Consider the following 24,184-nt stretch of genomic DNA (forward strand, 5'->3'; position numbering starts at 1 on the left):
CTCTTATGTCCGGAGCTATGATCGAGGAAGTCATCAAAGACAGAAAAGCCCTTCTAAGTTTCAGGGCACGAGAGATAAAGGCTGAGGAGTCCTCAGGAAGGTGGGGAGTAGGGAGTGAGATAGATTTCCCTCAGTCCCCTTGCCAGGGGCGGGTTGGAACCTACGGTAGCTGGTTCCTACCTGGATGGTCCCCCGGTGGAAGTCTTAGGCTCAGCCCTTGCCCAGGAATATTTCATCGCTCCCAGCATATGCAGTTGCCTCCCCCCTCTCTTTAATATGTGTATTTCATTGTTGAAATTTAGGAAAGTACAGAAAAGCACACACAAAAAAATAAACATCATTCACAATTCCATCACCCAGGGAGAACCACTATTAAATTTTGGTGTCTGGCTTTTCTGCCTTTACAGACACATTTTTTTCCTTTTCCAAAATTATTATCACACGGCACACACTCTTTGGAAAACTGTGTTTTTGTTCTACTTAATAACATGCATGCATTTTTCTCATGTCATTGCTTATTTTTCTACAAATATTTTAATGGCTGCATCATTTCCTATCCCATGGATGTACCATAATTTATTTAACCATCCTTTATTGTTGGAGATACAGGTTGTTTTCAATCTTTGCTGTAATAAATAATGCTGGGATACACGTCTTTGTACATAAATCTTTATGCAAATTCATGAATATTTTCTGAGCATAAATTTCTAGGAGTGGAATTACTGAGTTAAAGGTATGCATATGCTTTTCAGGATTCTGATATGATTTGCCACATTGCCTTTTAGAAAGGCTGTAAGGATTTACACTCCCACCAGCAGCATATAGGTGTCTTATAGCACCCTTGCCAATACTGGGTATTTTCATTAAAAACGCCTTTAATTTTTTTTTATGGCTGTGCCTTTGAAGGAAATTCCCTTGTAATTATCATTATTAGCAAATGGTTCTGCTGGGTGCAGGCTTTCCTGAGGCCACCTGTCAGACTCAGCCCTTGTGACCTTGGAACCAAATCCATCAGTGACCAGCGAGGTTTTGGGAAACCTTGCTCCCATTTGAATTCCTAGCAGCCCCAGCAGGCCGGCCCTGCATCCGTCCTGGACTCAGTCCGCACGTTTCCCTGGAGCTCCAGACTCCTCTTTCACGGAGCTACAAGCCGGCCTTGAGGGGCCTCAGGGAGGATGAACTCAGTGTGGGAAGCAGTGTGATCAGAAGATGTACGGAGCTTCTGGGAGTGTTGGCGTGCTCTCCTGAGCCTGGCCCCAGAGCTAGACAGCACTCCGCTGCCTCTTGATTTCAGGAAGATTCCCAGAGTAATCCCCTACTTCATTGAGCGGCTCTTCTGGCAACGAACTCCATGTTTACCCAGAATTCAGGTCTCAAAAACCAAGGATCTCTTGTCTCTTATTTTTAGGACATCAGATTTCACAAAGTGGATTTTAACCGTCTGATGGTGCCCTCTCCCAGCCCCCTGCCCCAGCCCATCCCTGTAACCTGGGAGCTCTCGCTGGCCTAGGCAGTGGTGAGAGGCACGGACGGTGGGGGAGGGAAGGGATAGAGGTGAGCATCGTGCCCCACCATCTTCTTGGAAGTGGAGGAGGCGATGTAGCTTTGCTAGAAGAAGGAAGAACCTCCCGTCAGGGTCCTTGGGCTCCATCAGGACCCCCCGTGCAATCTCACCCCAGACATTTGTTTCCCATTGGAATGGCCGTGATATAATTACCCTGGCCTGTCCTTCAAGGAGCCTATGAAGGCTCCTGTGAGAATGCTCACAGAATTATTGGAGTGCCCTGGGGGGTCAACACGATGTAAGGGGAAAATCTAATCATCCCTGGCCTTGTATTTTCCTCCCATGCACCTCAGTAGTCATGACAAAAACGGTTTCCCAGGGGCCCAGGGCTGTGGGCTACATGATGCAGATCTAACCGACGGTCAGGAGGGATGAGGGCCCTGGGGAGAGCTGGGCTCATTATTTCCGTGATCTCCTTGTCAGCGTCTATAGCACCTGTCACACTCCAAGCCAGGCACGCCGCCAGGGAAGCTCGCTTAGGGGCATTTATGATGGCTACAAAGATCAGACAAAAAGAGTCCCTTCCGAAGTCACAGCTCTCAACCGTGGGCTGAGACTTGCTGATGCGCTGTGACCAAGGGCACGTCCCAGGCAACTCGCTCCTCGCTACTAATAAAGGACCAAAGTTTGCAGATGATTCACCTGTTTCCGACATTACTGCAGATTCAAGAATACACTTGAGTCTCACTCACTCTCATCCCGCTAGGGGTGGAGTTAATTTGGGAATTGCCTACAACCCACAGACGCTCTGCTATCTATGCCTCGGCCCCTAAGAGAAGTGTGTCAGTAGTTCCATCAATATCGTAGCCCTCCAAGGGGCGTATGAGACATTTCCATTTATGAGACGCGTGATCTTCTGGACAAGTTGCACAGCCTTTGGTGCTTCAGCTGTCGGTGCTCAGCTGTCAGTGGGGGTGGTGAAGGAGTAATAGTGCCTACCTCGTCCGGTTAACCCGAGTAAAATGCTTTCTAGTGCTTGGTGCGGGCTGAACAGTGAGTGAGTGTTAGCCATTGGTATTGTTAATGGTCGTGGGGATAATTATTATAGTCTGTTTTATTATTTGTTTCATTTCCCGTAAAGTCACTTTGGTTTCCAGAATACCCAGTTATATCCATGGGAATGTGTTTTACCTGAGAATATCAGCTACTAGGAGTGTCACTGCAGGGGTGGGGGGTGGGGGGAGGGGGAGGGACCTTACTCCAGAGGCCAGGGTTTCTGTGCTCCGTCCTCCAAGGCCGAGGGCAATGTAAGAAACAATCAATCAAGATGTTCTACTCTGCTGGTGCTGAAGGGTAGTGGGCCAGACCAAGGGCGGACACTTGGAGCCCTCCCTGCTCATGCACTTCCAGCAGGTTTTTATTTTCCTCTCTAATCTCCTTCTCTTCCCTTTGCAGGCAGCGGAACTAGGGATGGTGTCAGCCTATTACACATACATCTTCACTAATCTGGTAAGACATTTTCACAGCTCACCTCCTTGGCATAGAGAGTATCATTAATTAGGGTCAGTGGGGAGTGACGGAATGAAGGCCGGGAGATGGGAAGTAGGGAAATGGAACAGAGGAGCAGAAGCCAGCCAGAGAGGCAAGGCATCTGAGAAACATGGAAACCCAGGAGCCACTGGGATTCTCATCACAACAATTCTTAGCCTGGAGAGGATGGAAATTTGGGGAATCTAATGCCTCCATTCAGATGCCACCAGCAGCATAGCACTGAGCCCTCTGATGGATGCTCTCCTCTATAGGTCCAGTTACTGGCCTGCAGTCCAGTCTCTACACTGCCAGACCCTTATGCTGGCTGGCTCAGAAGTAGGAAAGCTAGAGCACAAGATGTATGCGTGTCCTATGTACAAAAGTGTTATAACTGGATACACGTCCAGAGGCCATTTTCGCCAAATCCCCTTGTTTTGCAGCTGAGAAGACAGTTCTGTAGAAATTCTATTGAGTCAGGTTGGAGCACTATTTTTGCCATGTACCATCTGTGTACCCTTCAACAAGCACTGAGCCTTGTTTTCCTTATCTGTAAAATGGGCATAAGGACAGCTACGTTATGGAGTTGCCGTCATTTCGAAATGATGTAATTTAATCTGCGTGTATTTTGAAATTGTAAAACATTAAGAGATGTGAAAGGTTGGTGTGAAGTATAGACACACTCAGTTAGAGAGTAGAAAGAACCTCAGAGAACAGGTTTAAAAAAATTATAACTTTTTGTTTGGAGATTATTATAGATTCACAGGAAGCTGCAAAGATAATACAGAGAGGTACCGTGTACCTTTAACCCATTTTTCTCTAATGGTTACATCTTACATTATTACAGTAAATATCAAAACCAGGATATCAAAATATCAAAGCTATTAAGACTTGTGTAGATGTGTGTAACTCCTACTGCAATCAGGATACAAAATCTCATTACCGCAAAGATCTCCCTCAAGCTACCATGTTATAGTCACGCCCACTTCCCTTCTTCCCACCACCTCTAACCTCTAGCAACTGCTACCCTGTTCTCTATTTCTAAATTTTCTAATTTTATATAAATGGAGTCGTGAGTAAATGACCTTTGAGGTTAATTTTTTTCACTCAAAGTACTGCCCTCATGATCCAACAAAGATGTTGCATAGATCAATAGTTTGCCCTTTGTTATTGCCGAGTCATATTTGTTGGTGTGGATGTACCAGTTTCCTTAACCATCCACCTATGGAGAGACATAGTTTCCAGTTTTTGGCTATTACAGTTAGAGCTGTTATAAACAGTCATTCAGAGAAGAGGCTTAATTAGTTTATGCCCTTATTTCTTTTATAAATGCTCGAGATATCCAGATCATTTAAGTAGCCCCTTCATCCAGATGTGCTTTGATGTAACAGGAGCCTGGCCAGGCATTCGGGATTACAGCGGGAATAAGAAACCAAGCCGGCCCAGGAAAAGCCTATTGCAAGGTACCTGTCCTATTGCATAGTGGCAAATTCTATGAGACGTGTACACAAAATGCTTTAGACCCTAGAGCAGGGGTCGCTTGCTCTACCTGGAGCGGGCAGGAAATGCTTCATAGAAGAAGGGGCCTTTAAGCTACACCCTGAAAGACAGGTAGGCTTTTTCCTAGACAAACAAAGAAGGAAAGAACATTCGGGGGTGAGCAACAGCTTCTTCACATACCTGGAGATTTGAGTGACTTCTAACGTATGGACTGCGCCAGGAATGGGTGTGCCAGTTAATTATTATTCATTTGTCTATTTGTAGCCATTCATGAACGTAACCTACTTAAAAGATGTAAGGCAGGCATCAATGCAAGATCCTTGCTGTGCTTGGGGAGCAGAATTCAACCTCACCGTTATGACTCTTGAATCTTAAAATGGAAAAGGTTACCTAGAAGTTAAGCCTTTCTTGGCCAACACAGGTGGTAGGGTAGCTAGGTGATTGTGCAGTGTCCCTTCTGGGATTTAGGGGCGAGGACTCCTGAAATGTCCTGAGAGGCTGAGGAGATGCCTCCAAAAGAGATGAGCTGGGATTCTGTGGTCCCTGTTCTTGTCCAGCTGTAGTGTCGTGAACAGCCCTTTCTTTGGGCTGCTGTGGAATTGTTCCCCCTGCAGCATCCTACAGGCCTTTGCTCTCAGGGTTGAAAGGCCCCTCGAAGAATCCAGTATAGCTGCTTTTCTGGTGTAGGGACTCCCTCCACGGCAGGCTTGCCCCACCACAAACCTGCCTGTTCCATTGTTGGAATTTTTCCACTGAGGTCTAGCATACATATAGAAGGCCACACAAATCATATGTGCACAGCTGAATGAACGTTCTCCAGGTGAGCACACCTGTGTCAGCAGCACCCCGATCCAGAAATAGCCCATTGCTAGAGCCCCAGATGTCCCCCTCACGCCCCCTCCCCAGTCACTACCCCTCAAAATGTAAAGCACAAGGAACGTCTTTGTTTGCTTATTTATTTATTTTTTCCTATCTAACACTGCTGTTGTAAATCACAGCATTAACATGGAAAAGGGTAGAAAAGGATTAGACTATTCCCAGAGCAATGCAAAAGCATTTGCCTAATGTAAGGAGGCATCTGGGGGAGCCCAGCAAATGAGCAGAAGAATAGAGAGAGATGAAACTCCAATTGTGTTCCATTTGGGGAGCCTGGGAAGTAGAGGGGAGGAGGGGGGAAAAGGCAAGCCAGGGGCCATCTGCCTTGTGCCCACCTGCCAGGGACACCCCCCATGTCAGTTAGCCAGGGCAGCAGAGGAGGAAGGAGCGGGGCAGCAAGGAGTCGCGGGGGTGTCTTTGCAGATTGAAGGAGGCTAGTCTTTTGGAAGATAAGTTCCCAGGACGGTAATGAGAATAATGCACGGTTGCTTGGCCTGGAGATGTTTAAGAAAGCGTCACCCACGCTGCAACCCACCACTCCCTCTTCTCAAACATGGTAATAATGATTGTGATGAGGAATCTTGTGGAGAAAGCACTGGCCTGTGAAGTCAGGAGACCTGGGTCAAGTCCCCACTCTGCCTTATACTCACTGTGTGACTTTGGGGGAGTCACGTTGCCTCTCTGAGCCCCAGCTTTCTCCTTTGTAAAGTGGGGATAATCAAATCTTACGGGGTTGTTGTGAGGATAAAGAAAACTGCATTGTAAATTGCCAAGTACTATATGTTTGAAGGCATTGCATTTTTTAATAGATCTTTATTGGAGTATAATTGCTTCACGATACTGTGTTAGTTTTGGTTGTACAACAAAGTGAATCAGCCGTATGCATACATATATCCCCATATCCCCTCCGTCTTGTGTCTCCCTCCCACCCTCCCTATCCCACCCCTCTAGGTCATCGCAAAGCACCAAGCTGATCTCCCTGTGCTATGCAGCTGCTTCCCACTAGCTAACTATTTTACATTTGGTAGTGTATATATGTCGATGATACTCTCACTTCACCCCAGCTTCCCCCTCCCACCCTGTGTCCTCAAGTGCATTCTCTATGTCTGTGTCCTGCCCTGCCACTAGGTTCATCAGTACCATTTCTTTTTTTAGATCCCATTACAGATGGCCAAGAGGCACATGAAAAGATGCTCAACATCACTAATTATTAGAGAAATGCAAATCAAAACTACAGTGAGGTATCACCTCACACTGGTCAGAATGGCCATCATCAAAAAATCTAGAAACAATAAATGCTGGAAAGAGTGTGGTGAAAAGGGAACCCTCCTGCACTGTTGGTGGGAATGTAAATTGATACAGCCACTGTGGAGAACAGTATGGAGGTTCCTTATAAAACTAAAAATAGAACTACCGTATGACCCAGCAATCCCTCTAGAGGCATATACCCTGAGAAAACCATAATTCAAAAAATACGTTTATCACAATGTTCACTGCAGCTCTATTTACAACAGCCAGGACATGGAAGCAACCTAAGTGTCCATCGACAGATGAATGGATAAAGATGTGGCACATATATACAACGGAATATTACTCAGCCATAAAAGAAATGAAGTTGAGTTATTTGTAGTGAGGTGGATGGACCTAGAGCCTGTCATACGGAGTGAAGTAAGCCAGAAAGAGAAGAACAAATACCGTATGCTAAGGCACTGTATTTTTTTTGTAACACTCCGATACTTTCAGCTTTCAAAGAGCTTTTGTCCTTCTTGGGTGGGCACAGAACGAACGAGATGAGCTTTGGGAGCGTGCCTCAGTCAGAGAGTTCTTTCAACTTGGAATTAACAGGATTCACACGGTTTGTAAGTTTGCAAGAGGAAATCAGAAAAGTAACTGCATGAATGATGATGGCTGAGTAATAGCCAAGAAAAGAGAAGCAGAGCTGTTGCAAAAATCAGTCAGTGAGAGAACACGCTGGAGGCTTCTCATTAGTGCCTTGGCTCTCTGGAAGGGACAGGCCCTATGAGGAGGAAAAAAACTCTTTTTAAGTCCATTCTTTCTGCCCAGTTGCTGTTGGAGTCTTGGACCAGAGCATTAAGGGCTTTATGTAGAGGTTCATAAGTGAGCCTCTGTGCTTCTCCAGTCCCTTTCCCCAAATACAGATGCCACCTAGACTTTAATTTTTATTTATTTCTTCTCTGAATTCCTCAAGGATCCCCATCACGTCCCATCTCTCTGAATTCTGCCACAGTGATGCAGCGGGCACTCAGATTAGCTTTTTGAGAGTTAGCACAAAGGTGTGGGCTTTGGCATTCGTAGACATGACTAAGAATTCCAGTTTGACTAGCGATCAGCTGTGTGATCCTGTGCAAATCACTTAACCTCTCTGAGCCTCAGTGACCTCATCAGCTGTTGGACGCTAATAACACCTGCCTCAGTAGATAATACCCACACAGAAACTGACTCACAGTACAAGTTTAGTAAAAGGAAGGTATTATTTTAAAAAGTCCTATTTGTGCTTCCCATGTACTGAAAAGAGCAGGAGATATTTATTTTGCCGCCCAGCCTCTAATGGCCTATAAAAGTGACTCCTAAAATGCCATTTTATTGATTTCCAGAGAATGACTAGAACTAGGTAGTTCAGTTATTGTGCATAACCATTGTAGGGTTTGCTGGTATTAGTAATTACTGAGTAGTTGGTCAGGTCTTCATACCTCTGTCCCACCAGGTGTTACGATTGATTTAGGGCATCTGTAATCAATGGGTTTGTCTGACTGCTCTGGACTCCATCAGTTGATTATCCATCTCAAGAGTTGGGACAGAAATAGCCGTCATGCATCAAACTTCTAAACCATCAATTCATTTTGACCTTATAGAAAGCACAGTTTCTTTCTATCAGGGTCTGGCCGGCAGGGAGAGTGAGGGTGCCAGCCTTGAGCTTTGAGTGACGGAGGTGACTGATGCAAGGAGAGGTTGGGCCAGGAGAGCTGAGGCTGGCTGGGAGGATCCTGCATCTATGACGGGAAGAGCTGGGGAGGAACTCCGCAGGTCCAGGGAAGAGCCAGGTCTGGGGGTCCAGTGGGAGCCCAGGCTCAGTGAGGTGTGTGACAAATGTGAGAGTCACTTCAGCAAGAGGGCAGAGACCCAGGAACAGGGACAGACTCGCTGCAGAACAAAGGAAGAAGTCACGTACAGGAAGTTGGTAGCCATTGAGGGCAGACAGTCATAGCAAACAGCAAACAAATATACAGGTCTTTTATTTATATCTCTATTTCGAAATAGAATCTGGCGTAGTTTGTACTAGTGTCAGAGGTTTGATCCGTGAAACAGCTTCTTGTCCCTGCTTCTGGTTCTGATGGGTCAGGGGTCAGTCCCATCAGGGGTACAAACCTCTGATGAACAGGTAGGAATGGGTCCCCTGAAGGCACCTGGCTAAGGCGGGAACCCAGCCAGAGGGTCAGCTCCTGGGGTCCAAATCATGAGAACTTTTATGGTAAATTGAGAACCTGGATATGCACCTGGCCAGGGATCTGGAGAGGAACGAGAAGGAGGCAGGTCCTGGTGGTTGGCCAAGGTAAGGGGTCAAGAGTCCAGGCCAAAGATGGACCAAATAAGGGACAAAGCAAGGTGAACAAGAAAATTATTCTGCAAAGACACAAAGGACACAGATGCATGAGTGACCTCGAAAATTGGTTCCTGCCTTTATCCAGATTTGTTGCTTTCTTTGTTTTTTGAACGTTTTTATTCTGGTAAAATATATGGAACGTAAGATTTGCCATTTTAACCATTTTTAAGTTTACAGTTAAGTGGCATTAATTACATTTAAAATGTTGTGCAACCATCATCACTACCTATTTCTAAAACTTTTTCATTACCCCAAACAGAAGCTCTTTAAATATTTTTTTTTAAATAAGGAAGGGTATTTTTTTTTAATTAATTAATTAATTTGTTTGTTTTTGGCTGTGTTGGGTCTTCGTTTCTGTGCGAGGGCTTTCTCCAGTTGTGGCGAGCGGGGGCCACCCTTCATAGTGGTGCACGGGCCTCTCACTGTCGCGGCCTCTCCCGTTGCGGAGCACAAGCACCAGACGCGCAGGCTCAGTAGTTGTGGCTCACGGGCCCAGCCCCTCCGCGGCATGTGGGATCTTCCCGGACCGGGGCATGATCCCGTGTCTCCTGCACTGGCAGGCGGATTCCCAACCACTGCGCCACCAGAGAAGCCCCAGCTCTTTAACTATTAAGCAGTAATTCCCCATTCCCCCTCCCCCCCAGCCCTGATAACTCCTAATCTGTTTTCTGACTCTATGAATTTGCCTATCCTAGATATTTCATAATAGTGGAATCCCGTAATATTTGTCGTTTTGCGTCTGGCTTATTTCACTCAGCGTGTTTTCTAGGTTTATCCATGTTATAGCATGTATCAGAACTTCATTCTTTCTTTAACTCTTTTTTTTATAGTGGTAAATATACATGAAATTTACCATTTTAAAAAGTTCATTCAGTAGCAATAAGTGTACTCACATTGTTGTACAACCGTCACCACCATCCATCTCTAGAACATTTTTCATCCTCCCAAACTGAAACTTTGTACCCGTTAAACACTAACTCCCTATCCCTCCTCCTCCCGGTCCCTGGCAGCCACCATTCTGCTTTCTGTCTCTATGAATTTGCCTCTTCTAAGTGCTTCATGTAAGGGAAATTATCATATTTGTCCTCTGGTGCCTGCCTTACTTCACCTAGCATAATGTCTTCAGGGGTCTCTGTGTGTCAGAATTTCCTTCCTTTTTAAGGCTGAATAATAATCCATTCTATGTATATACCACACTTGATTTATCTCTTCATCCATCATGTGGACACTTATGTTGCTTCTTCCCTTTTTTTTTTTTTGCGGTGCGCGGGCCTCTCACTGCTGTGGCCTCTCCCGTTGCGGAGCACAGGCTCCGGACGCGCAGGCTCAGCGGCCATAGCTCACGGGCCCAGCCGCTCCGCGGCATGTGGGATCTTCCCGGACCGGGGCACGAACCCGCGTCCCCTGCATCGGCAGGTGGACTCTCAACCACTGCGCCACCAGGGAAGCCCCCTGCTTCTTCCTTTTGGCTATTATGAATAGTGCCGCAGTGAACATAGGTGAACAAATACCTGATCGAGTCCTGCTTTCAATCCTCTTGGGTATATATCTAGTAGTGAAATCCCTGGATCATATGGTAATTCTATGCTTACTTTTTTAGGAACAGCCAAACTCCTTTCTAGCCGTACCATTTTTATTCCCACCAGTCATGCATGAGGGTTTGAGTTCCTCCGCATCCTACCAAAACCTATTATTTTTTGTTTTTATGATAATAGCCATCTTAATGGTATGAAGTGTTCAGATGTGTTTCTTATTTCTATTTGGAGTTTTCCAACTGAAAGAAGCAAGACCACATGACTGAAGTTGAGAGTCCTGATTAAGAAGCTTTATAATGGGAGAAGGAAGCTGGTGTGTAAAAACCAGTCCTCGAGTCCATCAGACCTGGTGAAAATCCCCAGTTCAGGAGCTTCCTAGCTGTGCGCCCTGATGCTCTTGGGGGCCTCAGTTTCCTCATATGTAAAATGTGAATAATAATATCCATCTCAAGAAATGTTGGTAAAATTTAAAAGCAGCGATGGATAACGCTTTGTATCCAGTAGGCAATGCCAGCTGCTTTAACAGATAAACCCCAATCCCATGGCTTCACACAGTAGATGTATATTTCTCACTCAACTGAAGGCCCCCAAGTGTGTTCCTGATATCAGGCAGCCTTCCAGAAGGTCCTCTGGGGGCCCAGGCTTCTTCTAGCTTCTAATGTGTCCTCTGAGAGGCCAGCAATGGGGAAAAACATGAAGGCTCAGACACAGGAGGGCTTTGGGGGCCAGGCCTGGAAGTGGCACACAGTATTTCCCCTCACAATCCCACTGGCGAGAATTTAGTCACATACTCACACCTACCGAAAGTGAGATGGGGAAACATCACGTCCCATGTGTCCAGGGAGAAGAGGAAATGAGTGTGCTGATCGGCTACCCGTATCTGCCACATTATTAAATGATTAATGATCATCATAGGTCTCTTTTGCGTATGCTGGAAAAGCAATTAGCATCCCAAGCCCTGGCGTGTCTGTTTAGAGGCTAACTGACTGTATCCATGGAGATCAGCACTTCATTATAAAGGCGTCAGCTCCCTTATAACTAAAAGGGTCTGCACCTCGAATGGTCTTGCCCAGGTGAGCCGCTGGCCTGACGGTCCTGTCTGGCACTTCCAGGTGGGGACTGCACTGGACAGATATAGATTCTCTGTGCTCATTCCGCTCTTTAGTCTGGGAGGAGTCTCTGTCCTCCAGTCAGCCTCCGGGTTTGGCTGCAGGAACCATTGTTCCGCAAGACTGATGGTAGTTTGGATAAAGGACGTGAAGAATTAAGGGCCTTTGGGCAAAGCCCAGTCGGCTGCTGAGACAGCAGAGATGCCATCTGAAGAGAAGAGGTGAAGGAGGAAGTGCAATTTGAGCTAATAAATCCGGGAGAATTATCCAGCTACTAATGAACCCAGGGAGATTTGTAGTCACTGCCTAATAAAGAAAAGAAAATCGCCCTAATCTATTGTCAGCGAGCACAGATGAGCCCTGTGGCAAAGGAGGGAGCTGCTGCCTTGGCGGGGAGAAGTGTGGAGATGCAGGGTCAGGGCCAGAATCATGAAATGTCAAGGAAAGGTAGTAAGTGGGCACCGGAAGCAGGGAGCTGTATGGTCGGTGGGCCACCTGGGCTGCCACCGACATTGCAGGCAGCATGGCTCGCTGGATGTGGTGACCACCGTTTCATTTTCCTGCCACAGGTAAGGCTAGAGCGCCACGCTCGTGATGCCACCACCAGCATGCTGGAGGGTAGTGCTGTTTGTATAGAGGCCCCGGCATCTCAGAGGTTTTTCCTTTGGGGAATCTAGAGAGGAGGGGCCAAGTGCTGGCTGGGTGTCAGAAGGCATGGGGCAGGGTGACACCAGCACCTGTAGGGTTACACCTGCATGGAGAAGGGTTACACCAGCACCTGAAAGCTTACACGTGCATGGAGAAGGGTTACACCAGCACCTGTAGGGTTACACCTGCATGGGACAAGGTTACACCAGCACCTGTAGGGTTACACCTGCATGGAGAAGGGTTACACCAGCACCTGAAAGCTTACACGTGCATGGAGAAGGGTTACACCAGCACCTGTAGGGTTACACCTGCATGGGACAAGGTTACACCAGCACCTGTAGGGTTACACCTGCATGGAGAAGGGTTACACCAGCACCTGAAAGCTTACACCTGCATGGAGAAGGGTTACACCAGCCCCTGTAGGGTTACACCTGCATGGGACAAGGTTACACCAGCACCTGTAGGGTTACACCTGCATGGAGAAGGGTTACACCAGCACCTGAAAGCTTACACGTGCATGGAGAAGGGTTACACCAGCACCTGTAGGGTTACACCTGCATGGGACAAGGTTACACCAGCACCTGTAGGGTTACACCTGCATGGAGAAGGGTTACACCAGCACCTGAAAGCTTACACCTGCATGGAGAAGGGTTACACCAGCCCCTGTAGGGTTACACCTGCATGGGACAAGGTTACACCAGCACCCGTAGGGTTACATTTGCATGAGGAAGGGTTACATCAGCAGGAGGCCTCATCATACAGAGGATGGGCAGTGAAGCAGCTGTGGCTTCTAGTTATGGCCCTTCTACTAAATAGCTGGGTGACATAGTAACAGTGATAGTTGATATTTATTGACTGCCTTCTACATGCAAGGCTCTGCAATAAGTGCTTCTCAGTTATTTTCTCGTTTAAACCTCACACAACAACTCGAGCAGCGCACTATTTTATCCCCATTTTAGAGATGAGAAAGCTGAGGCTCATAAAGGTTTGATACTCTGTACAAGGTAGTAGAGCCAGATCACAAACCCAGGCCGTTCGCTCTAGGCATGCCATTTCCCCTTGCTGGGCTTCAGCTGCTTCATCTGAAAATTATGATGTTGTATTAGGTGATCTCTGAGGACCTTTCCAGCCCTGGACTTATTTCATCCTACACATGATTGAGGGCATTACAATTCATAGCACCCTGCGGTTGGGAATGTTTCCTGGAGAGCGGGGAGGATGATCCATTGGATCGAGGGCCCATGGGGCCCTGGAAGCAGTAGAAACTCACAGCTCCGTGGATGCCCAAGGAGTAGCCAGGTCCTGCTGAGTCTTGCGGAAATAACCCCTCCGTGCCCTAGTCTCTATCTTGTTTGGGCAGAATGGATATATGCAGCCGATTTTTCTCCTCTGGGTCCATGTTATTGTCAAGCAGACTGAGCCTGTGTTTATTTTTCTAGAGGTTGATCAGAGAGATTAGCCATAAGTAACTGAAGTTGCTAAAATTATTACAGAAAGGGGAGCCGGGGCGGACAGGGAGGGAAGAAACAAATGATTCCAGAGAACGTGAATGCTTACCGTCCTGCTCTCCTGATCCCCTGATGGACCAACCCTATTCATCTTTTAGGTCTTCCTTAAATGTCGCTTCCTAAAGAACTTTCCCCCGACACCCGCTGTGTTGAGTCTGCTGTTACACGCTCTCCCAGCGCCTTGTCTTCCGTATTTTGTAGCATCCATCTCGTGGGAATTCCTCCTTCTGTATCTGACCTCTCCACCAGACTTTGAACTTCGTAAAGGCAAGACCATCACTTGTCCATCACTGTACGCCAGTCACCTACTGGCACACAGTAGGTGCTCAATCAATATTTATTGAGTCCATGAGTGGAGAAGTTCATGACATGATACAGTTCTTGGACTAGGAGGGGTGGCCGGGTGAGATGGCTCATCTCCTTCATCCAGTAGGAATTAGCTCATCCCAACTAAGCCCATGAGCACAAAGTTCCACAGCTTAGGCAGGAGGAGCTGGGCCCGGCCCCCCCTTTCCTGAGGATGCCTTGGCATTTTCATAGCCCACGTGGTAACTACTCGGTCTGGAATGCCCTTCCTCCATTCTGGGCTGGACAGATTTGAAGTTAAGTATGTGCAAGACCGGGAAGGGCGGTTTCATTCAGGATCTAAGATACAGGGTTTCAGGGGGTTCTGATGAGTGAGGGAGGTGTTGAAACCTGAGGCCCAGGGTTGGCACCAAGACTGACCATACTTTCTTTACTGGCCGCACCATGCCTGGGTCAGCCTGAGTCAAGTGGCCTCTTCAAGCCAGCACCTGGCACCAGACTCATGGAGCCAGAGCCCACGGGTCTTTGAAACAAAACCTCTACTTCAGGTTTTCAAGGTCATTATGAAATTATCTAGTCCTCTCCGCTGTCCCCGTGACTTGACGCATGAGGTTTGTTGAGCCTCATGGCTGTGTTGACACAGAGGATGGAAACATGGCTTAAAGGAGGCAGCCAGGGACTCAGATCAGAGAGGACTTGAGTTTGAATCTGGGCCCTGCCATACGTGAGATGCACACATGGCACGTTAACCTACTGGAGTCTCAGTTTTCCCTTTTGTAAAATGGGGATGGTAATTCCTATAGCATCACTTTGTGAGGAACATGGAAGGTTTCTAATCCTCAGTGGGCTGCTGGTAAACATTACTCCCTTTTCTCCCCTCTTTCCCACTTCCCTGTTGAGTATGTTCATGTTTAGACCTTGGTGTCCTGGTTTACTGCCTCTAGCTTTCCAAAACACCAAAGCTGTTATAAGAAACATTTCATAATTGGTCTCTCGCCTAATTGTAGTTAGAACTACAGTTCCCACGGTATGTGAGCGTCTTTCATATCTTGCGGTCTTTTACTGAAAGCATACCACACACACACACACACACACACACACACACACACACACACACACACACACACACACCCCTACACACATACAGCTAGCCAACAGCTACAATCCATCAGTCGGACAACTTTCCAGTGCCAGAGCAATTTGTTCTAAAGTGTAGTTTATTGTAAAATTATTAAGACTATCTACATAGTTCACCTTTATTGTGCCTTTTAAGAGAACCACTCTGCATAATAAGGTACACTTTGGTGAATGAATATGTTTTTAGTGCAACTAGGAAAAGAGTAATGGAGTGAAAGCTCCCCATGTTTCTGTCTGAGCTTCCCAGGTACCCCTGCAACCAAATGCAAACCCGGAGAGGTGGCATATCTGGCAGTGACGGATGTCTCCTGGGCGTACATGGGTACAACAGCATCTTAAGGAGAAGTTATTACTCCAGAATTGTGCTCTCTGGCTGCCAACCCTCCTGTGTCTGTTGTCTGAACTAGGCTGTTGGTAGAGGGGGATGTATTCAGGGGAAATGGCAGGGAGAATTGGAAGAAGATTCAGGAAGCATTGACTGAAACTTATTTTCTGAATTTGCATTTGGGGAAACTGGCTGACAGTTGGGAGTCCCTTGGCCCAAGTTATGGGATTAAAAATGATTAGCGGGCTTCCCTGGTGGCGCAGTGGTTGAGAGTCTGCCTGCCGATGCAGGAGACGCGGGTTCGTGCCCCGGGCCAGGAAGATCCCACATGCCGCGGAGCGGGTGGGCCCGTGAGCCATGGCCGCTGAGCCTGCACGTCTGGAGCCTGTGCTCCGCAATGGGAGAGGCCACAACAGTGAGAGGCCTGCGTACCGCAAAAAAAAAAAACATTAGCTAGTCATGATTAAGCGACTTACCTATGGAAAATGCTTAAAGTCAACTCCACTTATTCAGCAAACGTTTATCACGTGTCTACTGTGTGCTGGGAATGCAAGCAGCAGTAGGATGTGGCTTGAAGAGCTCTATAAAGGCAAGGTGTGGAAGCCCCGAGGAGGGAGTATTTAGTGCTTTTTTGGGAACTGGGAGAGAGATTTGCAGATATGGCTTCCTTTGAATGGTTTATTGAGGGAAGGTTAGAAAGGATCGTGGGAGGGTGACATGTGGACAGAGGTAAGCATTGTAGGCCTGAGAAAGAAAGAGCACGGTGCCTGCCATGGCTGGAGCAGGGGCGTGTAATGGAGAGAGGGAAGCCAGGGCCGGCAGAGGAAGGGTCCCGTCAGATGACATTCCGTCCGCTCTGCAAAGTTGCTGGACTTTTCAGCATTAGAAGCTGGCATTGGCAGGTCCAAGGGCTATTCTTGGCTGTCCCACTAATTGACCACATGTGACCTTGGACAAGACCTTTCTGCCCTGGGGATAAACTAAAGGATCTCCAAAGACCTTTCAACTCTTAAATTCTGTCAACTTTATGGATGGGATGAATCTGTAGTAAATGACTGGATGGATTCTCCTGGCACATGAAGCAGGTGGCTTTCCTCTTCATGGGTTCTAGTGTCCCTGTCTGGTTGGCTTGCCCCTCCAGTGCCCTCTGCTGTCCTAGTCCCCTCCACCCCACCCCAGTGGGCAGCACCCCTGGCTCGTGAGTGTCTGGTCCTCTCACACCCTCTTGCCCAGAAGGAGCTGTCCTGTGTCCCGCATCCAGGCCACCTCCTCGGAGCCCTGATGGACGACGGGCCTCCTCAAACTGAAAATCCAGTTCGTGCCAATATGTGAATGGCTGATGACAGCATTGAATTTGGAGGGATCTTTGAGAGCATCTAACTGAATCTCGGCATTTTACAGTTGAGGGAAAACAACTGAAGCGGCAAAGTGACTTACTCAGCTCTCACAGTGGTCAGGAGTGGCGGGGAGAGGTCTCCTCTCCAAATTTCATGCATTCACTGGTCAACATCAATTGAGCACTTACTGGGCTGCATGTCAGGGACAACAGTGAAAAAGTCCGTTCTCTGAGGAGGTCAGACTAGGAGGGCAGACAAACCCAAACAGATGATTGTAAATCAGTGGGTTAAAATGATGAAGATATGCACAGAGTATTACCTGTGAGCCTGGCCAGCTCATATAAAGCTTGCTGGACGAGGCCACACCCAGTGGCCTTAAAGAATTAATAGTTAGCTAGGTTGGGTGGGGGGAAGGGGGATATTCTAAACACACAGCTTAATGCCTTAGACCTTTGCTTTTTAACCAAAGCCTTTACCAAGGAAGTGGATCCTATGGGAGACTGTAGATTTAGTGAAGAAGGTATTTTGAGGCGGGGAGAAACCTTCAGAGCCTTCACATCACTCCACACAGGCAGCCAATTGCCAGCTTCCCTGTCCTGTGTAAGGCAGGTGAAGAAGGAAGATGGGAGTCACAAGTGAACCTAAGTGGACACCTTTCTTGTGGTGGTAGCTGGTCGTAAATGCCAGAGTCACTCCAGGCTCACTTGGATAGCTGTCAACCATTCTCCCCTTCAAGGTGATGGGCACCACTGGCCTAAAGAGAGCATCCCAGCCAGGGCTTGGATTGGGGAACAGGAGCCCGGCACCTGGGCCTCACAGTGAGACCTGGCTATTTAAGGTGAGGCAGGAGTTTCCAAATACACTTGATTCCTAACGGCGTGCGGCAAGGGGTATGAGAGCAGAATGAATATTGCCAGGAAAATCAGTAGAAACTGAAGGAGTGTTCAGTAAGGGGTGTGGAAACCCTGGTGGAGGTGAAGAAACCCTGGCGTTGGAGGAACCAATTATCTGTCAGCCCCTTTACTCGTGTTTGACAAACAGTGTAACAGTGAACACAGGTCCCACGGGACTCCCAGAACCACGTTTGGAGATATTTGCGTATCATCCATTTAATAGCATTGAAGCTCATTCCTTGCATCTGCCCCGACACACACACTCTGTCTCTCTCTCTCTTCTCGCTCTCCCACATCCATGCCTGTGTGTGTGTTGCTGACGGGCTGCACCAGACGGCACCTGTGAGATAAATCAAATTGAAATAAGAACTAGACTCTGGGGACTACGCTGACTCAGTATTTCTAGAAACATAATGGAAACGTCCCCCTCTGACTGCTCGCGCTTTCTGCCTAATAGAGCTTTGGGAGAGGGGAGACCTGCCTTGACCTCTGTCATGGATAGTCCCATTAATTCAGGGAGAGATGCCCCAGCCTTGCCTCTGTCCAGTGATCCAGTAATTCCCAATAATCCACAATCAAGAGTCTGATCATAAAAATCTACCCATTTCCACAACCTGGTACTGTAATCATCACCCCCCCACCAAGTTCCAGCGGTGTGCCACACACCATACTAGGCCATTTATGTTCAAGATATTAAATCCTCAGAATAAGGCCCAGAGAAATCAGAACGCTTCATCCGAGGTCATTCAATCAACAAGTGGTCCAGCGGAGAATTTGCCCTTCACCTCCCTACCCACATCTTGTCCTTAAGAAACTGATCTTTATTGCTTTCCTGTGCTGTTTGAGTTATCTGTTACTGTGAAACTGACTACTACAAAGCTAGCAGCTTAAACCTCACCAGCGACTGGCTCACAGCTCTGTAGGTCAGATGTCTGCACTGTACGGCTGGGCTCTCTGCTCAGGCTGAAATGTAGGTGTCAGCCGGCCACGTTCTCATCAGGAACTCAGGGACCTCATCTGGGCTCATTCCTGTTGTTGGCAGAATTCATATCCCTGTGGTTGGTTGCGGGACTGGAATCTCTGTTTTCTTCCGAGCTCTTGCCTAGGGACCACTCTCAGCGTCCAGAGGGCACTCTCCGGTCCTTGCCCATGACCCCTCCATCCCCTCCATCTCATCCCTTTCTTGGCCATGACGCCCTCTGTGATGTCTCCATTTCATCAACAGAGAATCTCCCTCTAGTCCAGGCCTTCTCATACTTTGAATCTCTTTGACTTCTTCTTCTGCAAGCAGCCAGAGAAAACTGTTTTTAAAGGGCTAGTGTGCCTGGATAATCTCCCTCTTTTAAAGTCAGCTGTGCTATACAGCATAACCTAATCACAGAAGTCAAATTCATCACAGTCACATTCCTAAAGATTGTGTGTGGGGGGTGGGGGGCATGGAATCCTGGCAGGAGTCATCTTAGAATCCTGCCTGCTCCATGCACTAATCATGTGAATTAGTTTATTTCATTTTCTCCCTCCCCCTGCCCCCAGTCACGTGGTGAACGGAGAGACAAGGAGAGATGTAGCCAGGGAAGCAGGAGGAAGGCCCTGGAGTCTCTTAGGGCAGGAAATGGTACATCCCCTGACAGTATAGATGGTAGACCCAGGTTCCCTCTGCTGGCCCACTGCGGGGCTCTGGCGGGGCATGCCCCTCGACGCCTTTGGTGCTCTGCAAAGGGGAAACTGAGCCCCCTTGGGATGCTGCAGCTACCTCAGGGGATCCTGGCACTGAGGAATTTGGGCCCTGCTGAGAAGAGTGTTTGGGATGTAGTGAATGTTTGGAAAGCATAAAGAAACTGAGCAGAAAAGACATGATGGCAAATTGTATTATTATTATTACATTATAAGTGTTGATTGTATTACAAGCACCATTAGGAATAGCAAATGCTCTTGTTATTATTAAGCAATCCAGCTCCTCTCTCCCCAGCATCAGGCTTCCCTCAGAGTCAAAGGCACCAACCTCTCAATTAATCACCATCTGAGGCTCCCCCAGCCCTGTGTTTGTGGTGCTGACAGCTCCCGTTCATAGCCCAGTGGGAGGCATGACACCTGCCCATGCAGCTGAAGCCTCCAGCCATCACCCACATGGTGGGCGCCTCTCCTGTGAGTTTCAAAGCTGGATTTTTATCTTGGCCCAGAGTTAAGATCTTTCTAAAACCACTTTTTTTTTTTTTTTTTTTTTTGCGGTACGCGGGCCTCTCACTGTTGTGGCCTCTCCCGCTGCGGAGCACAGGCTCCGGACGCGCAGGCTCAGCAGCCATGGCTCACGGGCCCAGCCGCTCCAGCCGCTCCGCGGCATGTGGGATCTTCCCGGACCAGGGCACGAACCCGTGTCCCCTGCATCAGCAGGCGGACTCTCAACCACTGCGCCACCAGGGAAACCCTAAAACTACTTTTAATGATACCTCTCTTTTGCTTAAAACCCTGCAATAGCTCCCCATCACCCCCAGGATAAAGTCCAAAGCAACCCCTTTTGAACAGACCTCTGGGCTCTACCTGCACCCTTCCCCGTAGCCCAGCACTCCAGCCAGACCGGGTGGCTTGCAGGGCCCTGCACGGAGCCACTGCCTCGGGGCTCCGTGCATCCTGGCCTTTCTCGTCTTAGAAGCTGCTCCACCTCCTAACCTGCTGAGTCCCGCTCACCTTTCAGGCCTCAGCTTGCAGTGAGCTCGCAGCTTGGGAAAATAGACAGGCATTCTGAGAGAAGGGCCACCCCTCTCTGTTCCCCTGGCACTTGTGCTCACCACTGTTTGGGACTTGCCTCCCCTTGCCACTAAGGAAATGTACCTTGACAGAGATAGGGTTTTTTGGTTTGTTTTTGTTTTTTTGTAGAATGAGGCAAAAATGGCCAAGATCTGAAAAATCTCCTGTTACGTACATTTCCCTCCTGCTGTGGGAACCCGTCTGAGTGCCGGGTGGCTCAGGTCCCGGTCCTGCCTTAGTCACATACTTCCTGAGTGATCTCGAGCGTGTCGTAGGCAGCGAGACGCCCAGCCCCTGTAGGAGCCCCTCACTGGTCCTGCTGCAGAATGGGGAGGAGGCCGAGGCTGCTGACTGACAGTGTCACTCATCTTCCTCGACAACTCCTAGCACCCCTGCTGAGATGGGGAGGGGTGCCTTGGGTCTCTACATGCCTGACGCTAATGAGTTGGGACCTGGAAAGAGAGAGGTTTAGTACCTGACGTGTAGACAGAAGGCCTGATCAGTGGATCCTGAGTGCGGGGGGCCTCAGAGGTGAGGAATCAATGCCTGACAGAGGAAGCAAGCCTTCGGAAAAGCAGGGGCGTCCCCAGCCCAAGGGGAGAGCACAAAGCCTCCACCGTTGCTCATGTCAGTTTGATCTACTGAGGTTTCGGCTTTATAGTTAGTAACCACTTATTTAGTCCCAGCGGCGCAAAAGTCTTCTAAAGACAAAATGAAGTCAGAGCTGCTGGGGGAGAGGTGGCAGGGTTCTCCCCCCTGGCCTCTGTCTTCCTTCTTCCTGGGAGCAAATGACGGAAGCCTTGGTAAAGGCGGTCCCACCCTGATGGGCGTTTGCTGGTGAACATGAGTTCATTCAATGAACGTATGAGCACTTGCTAAGCACAGACGCAGAGTAAGGTACAGGCAACAGAGTGCTGAACAAGAGAATACGGTCTGCTTTTGAAGTCCTGTTTGTGGACTCGTGTTGGGAACGAAAAGCAGAGGAGGGACAGGGTTCCTGGGAGGGAGGGCTGTGCATGCTCAGATAATGAGATAAATGAATAGGAGACACGCAGGGAGAAGGAGCCAGGAAAGCTGGGAGCCGGAAGTTCTAGGGCCAGATCTCCCATTCATTGGAATTCAATGACAGGTAAGAATTAGCCTCCCAGCTGCTCCTTTCTTCAAAGACCTATTACACAAAAAGCAATCACCTAGTCTGCTGAGAGCACAGGCTTTGATGCAGATAAATAGACAGGTCCCTGGAGGGAGGGAGAGGATGTGAGCGTACCCAGGAGACTCTGGACTCCTGGTGGCTTTGGGGCTTTCCTGAGAAAGGCTGCGAGGCCACTTATAAGGCAAGGGTCTGGGTCCTGGCCTCCACCATACCTTGGGTACCAAGGGAAAATGAATACGAAAGAGCCTTGAAAGTAGAGAGGACCAGGCTGCCCATGCGGTAAGATGAGGAAGAGCCTGACAGGTGTTCCCTTCCTCAATTCATTCAGTCACCAGCCCTGACTTCTTTCCATAAGCTCTGCACCAGGGTAGCTGCTGGTGATGTAAGTACACTTGCCTTCAATAGCACCCAGTCCTTGGGAAGTTGCTTTGAACAAACTCATGTGATAAAAATCTTTAAGTGATGATAGGTATACCTGTGAGGACAGCGGCCAGTTCTTGGATGATGGAGGAGGTCAAGGTGAAGAAGGAGCAGAGAGGTAGACAGGAATCATAGCGTGAAAAGACAGCTATGTCCAGGAGTTTGGTTTTGTCCTGTGTGCAGTCAGCGGCATTGGGAGGTGGAGGTGATCAAATGGATAGTTGAGAAAGAGCTCTCCAGCTATAGCATGAAGGAGGAACCTGGAGAAAGGCAAGACTGGAGGAGGGAAACCAAAATTCGTTTGCAGTCCAAGAATAAACTGGTGAAGATATGAATTGAGGTAGAGGCGACAGGGATGGAGAGCAGGGGACAAATTCAAGAGATGTTAAGGAGGTGAAATGTTTCCAGTGACAATGACTGACTGCATGCGTGCATACAAGGATGAGATGAGGTGTGTGAGAATGGGAGAAGTGGAGGGTGAATTCCAGAGCCTAGCCTGAATGATGGGTGAATAGTGGTCACATTCACAGGTAGGGAGGGGATCAGATTGGGGTGGAACAATAAGAAGTTCAAGTTTAGGAGTGATGTAGTCTTGAGGATGTCTTCCATCATTCCAGCTTCTTAATAATGGCTTAAGAAATTGGAATCTTTTGGTGTTCTCAGTGCTCACGGGGTGAGAAAGTTAAAAGTTATCAATCATGGGCTTCCCTGGTGGCACAGTGGTTGAGAGTCCGCCCGCTGATGCAGGGGACACGGGTTCGTGCCTCTGTCCGGGAAGATCCCACGTGCCGCAGAGCGGCTGCGCCCGTGAGCCATGGCCGCTGAGCCTGCACGTCTGGAGCCTGTGCTCCGCAACGGGAGAGGCCACAACAGTGAGAGGCCCGTGTACGGCAAAAAAAAAAAAAGAAGTCACTGCTCTTAAAGCCGAGTTGTGTGTATTCTGAAATGAATTTAACTCTATTTTCCAGCTCTTTTACTGCACAATCAGCACGAACTCACAGTGTCCTCTGCCCCTTGGTGCCCCACTCACGGTGGTGAGTAAGTGATCCAAGCACATAGAGCACTGGGTCTGGGTCTGTTTACAGCTGTGTGGCCATGAGAAAGCCACTTCGCTCCTCCAGGTCTCTGCTCCTTCAGCTATAAATTGACGCTAATAGCTCCCACGCCACAGGGCTGCTGTAAGGATGGCTTGACATCATGCATGTGAAGTGCTTAGTTCTGCCAGGCACACAGTTGGTGGTCAGTAACTGGTCTCAGTTATTATTATTATAATTACTGCTTTGTTAGAGTTATGTATAGTTGGAAGATCTGGAGCTTGAACTCAAGGCTTCTGTCTCGACACAAATAGCCACAGCAAGCAATTTAGCACCTTGTGGTGACTTGCTTAGCAAAACTTCTCTCACTTGACAAGCAGCTAAGGATAGCTTCTTGCAGAGCGAGGGGGGAGAGAAGAAGGCAAGAGAAGCCCCCAGGCCAGATAGTTCCCTTTGTCAGGACCCAGCTAGAGTGTGGAGACCAGGAGAAGGAAGGAGAAGAGGCAGCATGGAGGATGGACTGCACTATGTGTGAATTAGCCCTGCAAGGTGGATGTTCTTATCTGCATTTGACAGGTGAGCAGATCGAAATTCAGAGGTTACCGGCCTGCCCAAGATCACCCAACCAATATGTGACGAGACAGGATTTGAACCCAGGACTGTCTTATTTCGAAATCTCTTTCTACCATATCCTGCTGTCTCCTGATGAGATCGCCACCTGGCACAACTGCAGGGGGCACCATTCACATTACCATCGATGTGAATGGCAGCTGGGAGTTGTGCCACGTAGTGGCCACGTCTCCCGAGATCAGAGGGGCGGTTCGCTTAATGGGCAACTGCAAGGGAGAAATGATGCAGGCCTGACCTGGTGGGATTGGAAAGGAAGGGACAGATTCAGGAGACATTTAGGAGACAGACTGGAAAGGATTGACCAGTTAAAGGAAGCAGGGGTTGAGGCTGCCTTTGAAGTGTCTAGCTTAAGTGGCCCAGGCGATAGTCATGCCC

At 48.4% G+C, this 24,184-nt stretch overlaps 1 protein-coding gene across 1 annotated transcript in view; it reads left to right on the plus strand.

The window, feature by feature from the left end:
- The window catches only part of GRIK4 (glutamate ionotropic receptor kainate type subunit 4), a 397,554-nt gene that overhangs the window by 254,970 nt on the left and 118,400 nt on the right, over window positions 1–24,184 (plus strand). Inside the window, exon 8 of the mRNA XM_079928310.1 lies at window positions 2,960–3,013. Coding sequence (XP_079784436.1) covers window positions 2,960–3,013 — 54 coding nt within the window. The remainder of the gene's footprint in view (window positions 1–2,959; window positions 3,014–24,184) is intronic.

Source organism: Stenella coeruleoalba, assembly GCF_951394435.1.
Source record: "Stenella coeruleoalba genome assembly, chromosome: 8".
Taxonomy (NCBI): domain Eukaryota; kingdom Metazoa; phylum Chordata; class Mammalia; order Artiodactyla; family Delphinidae; genus Stenella; species Stenella coeruleoalba.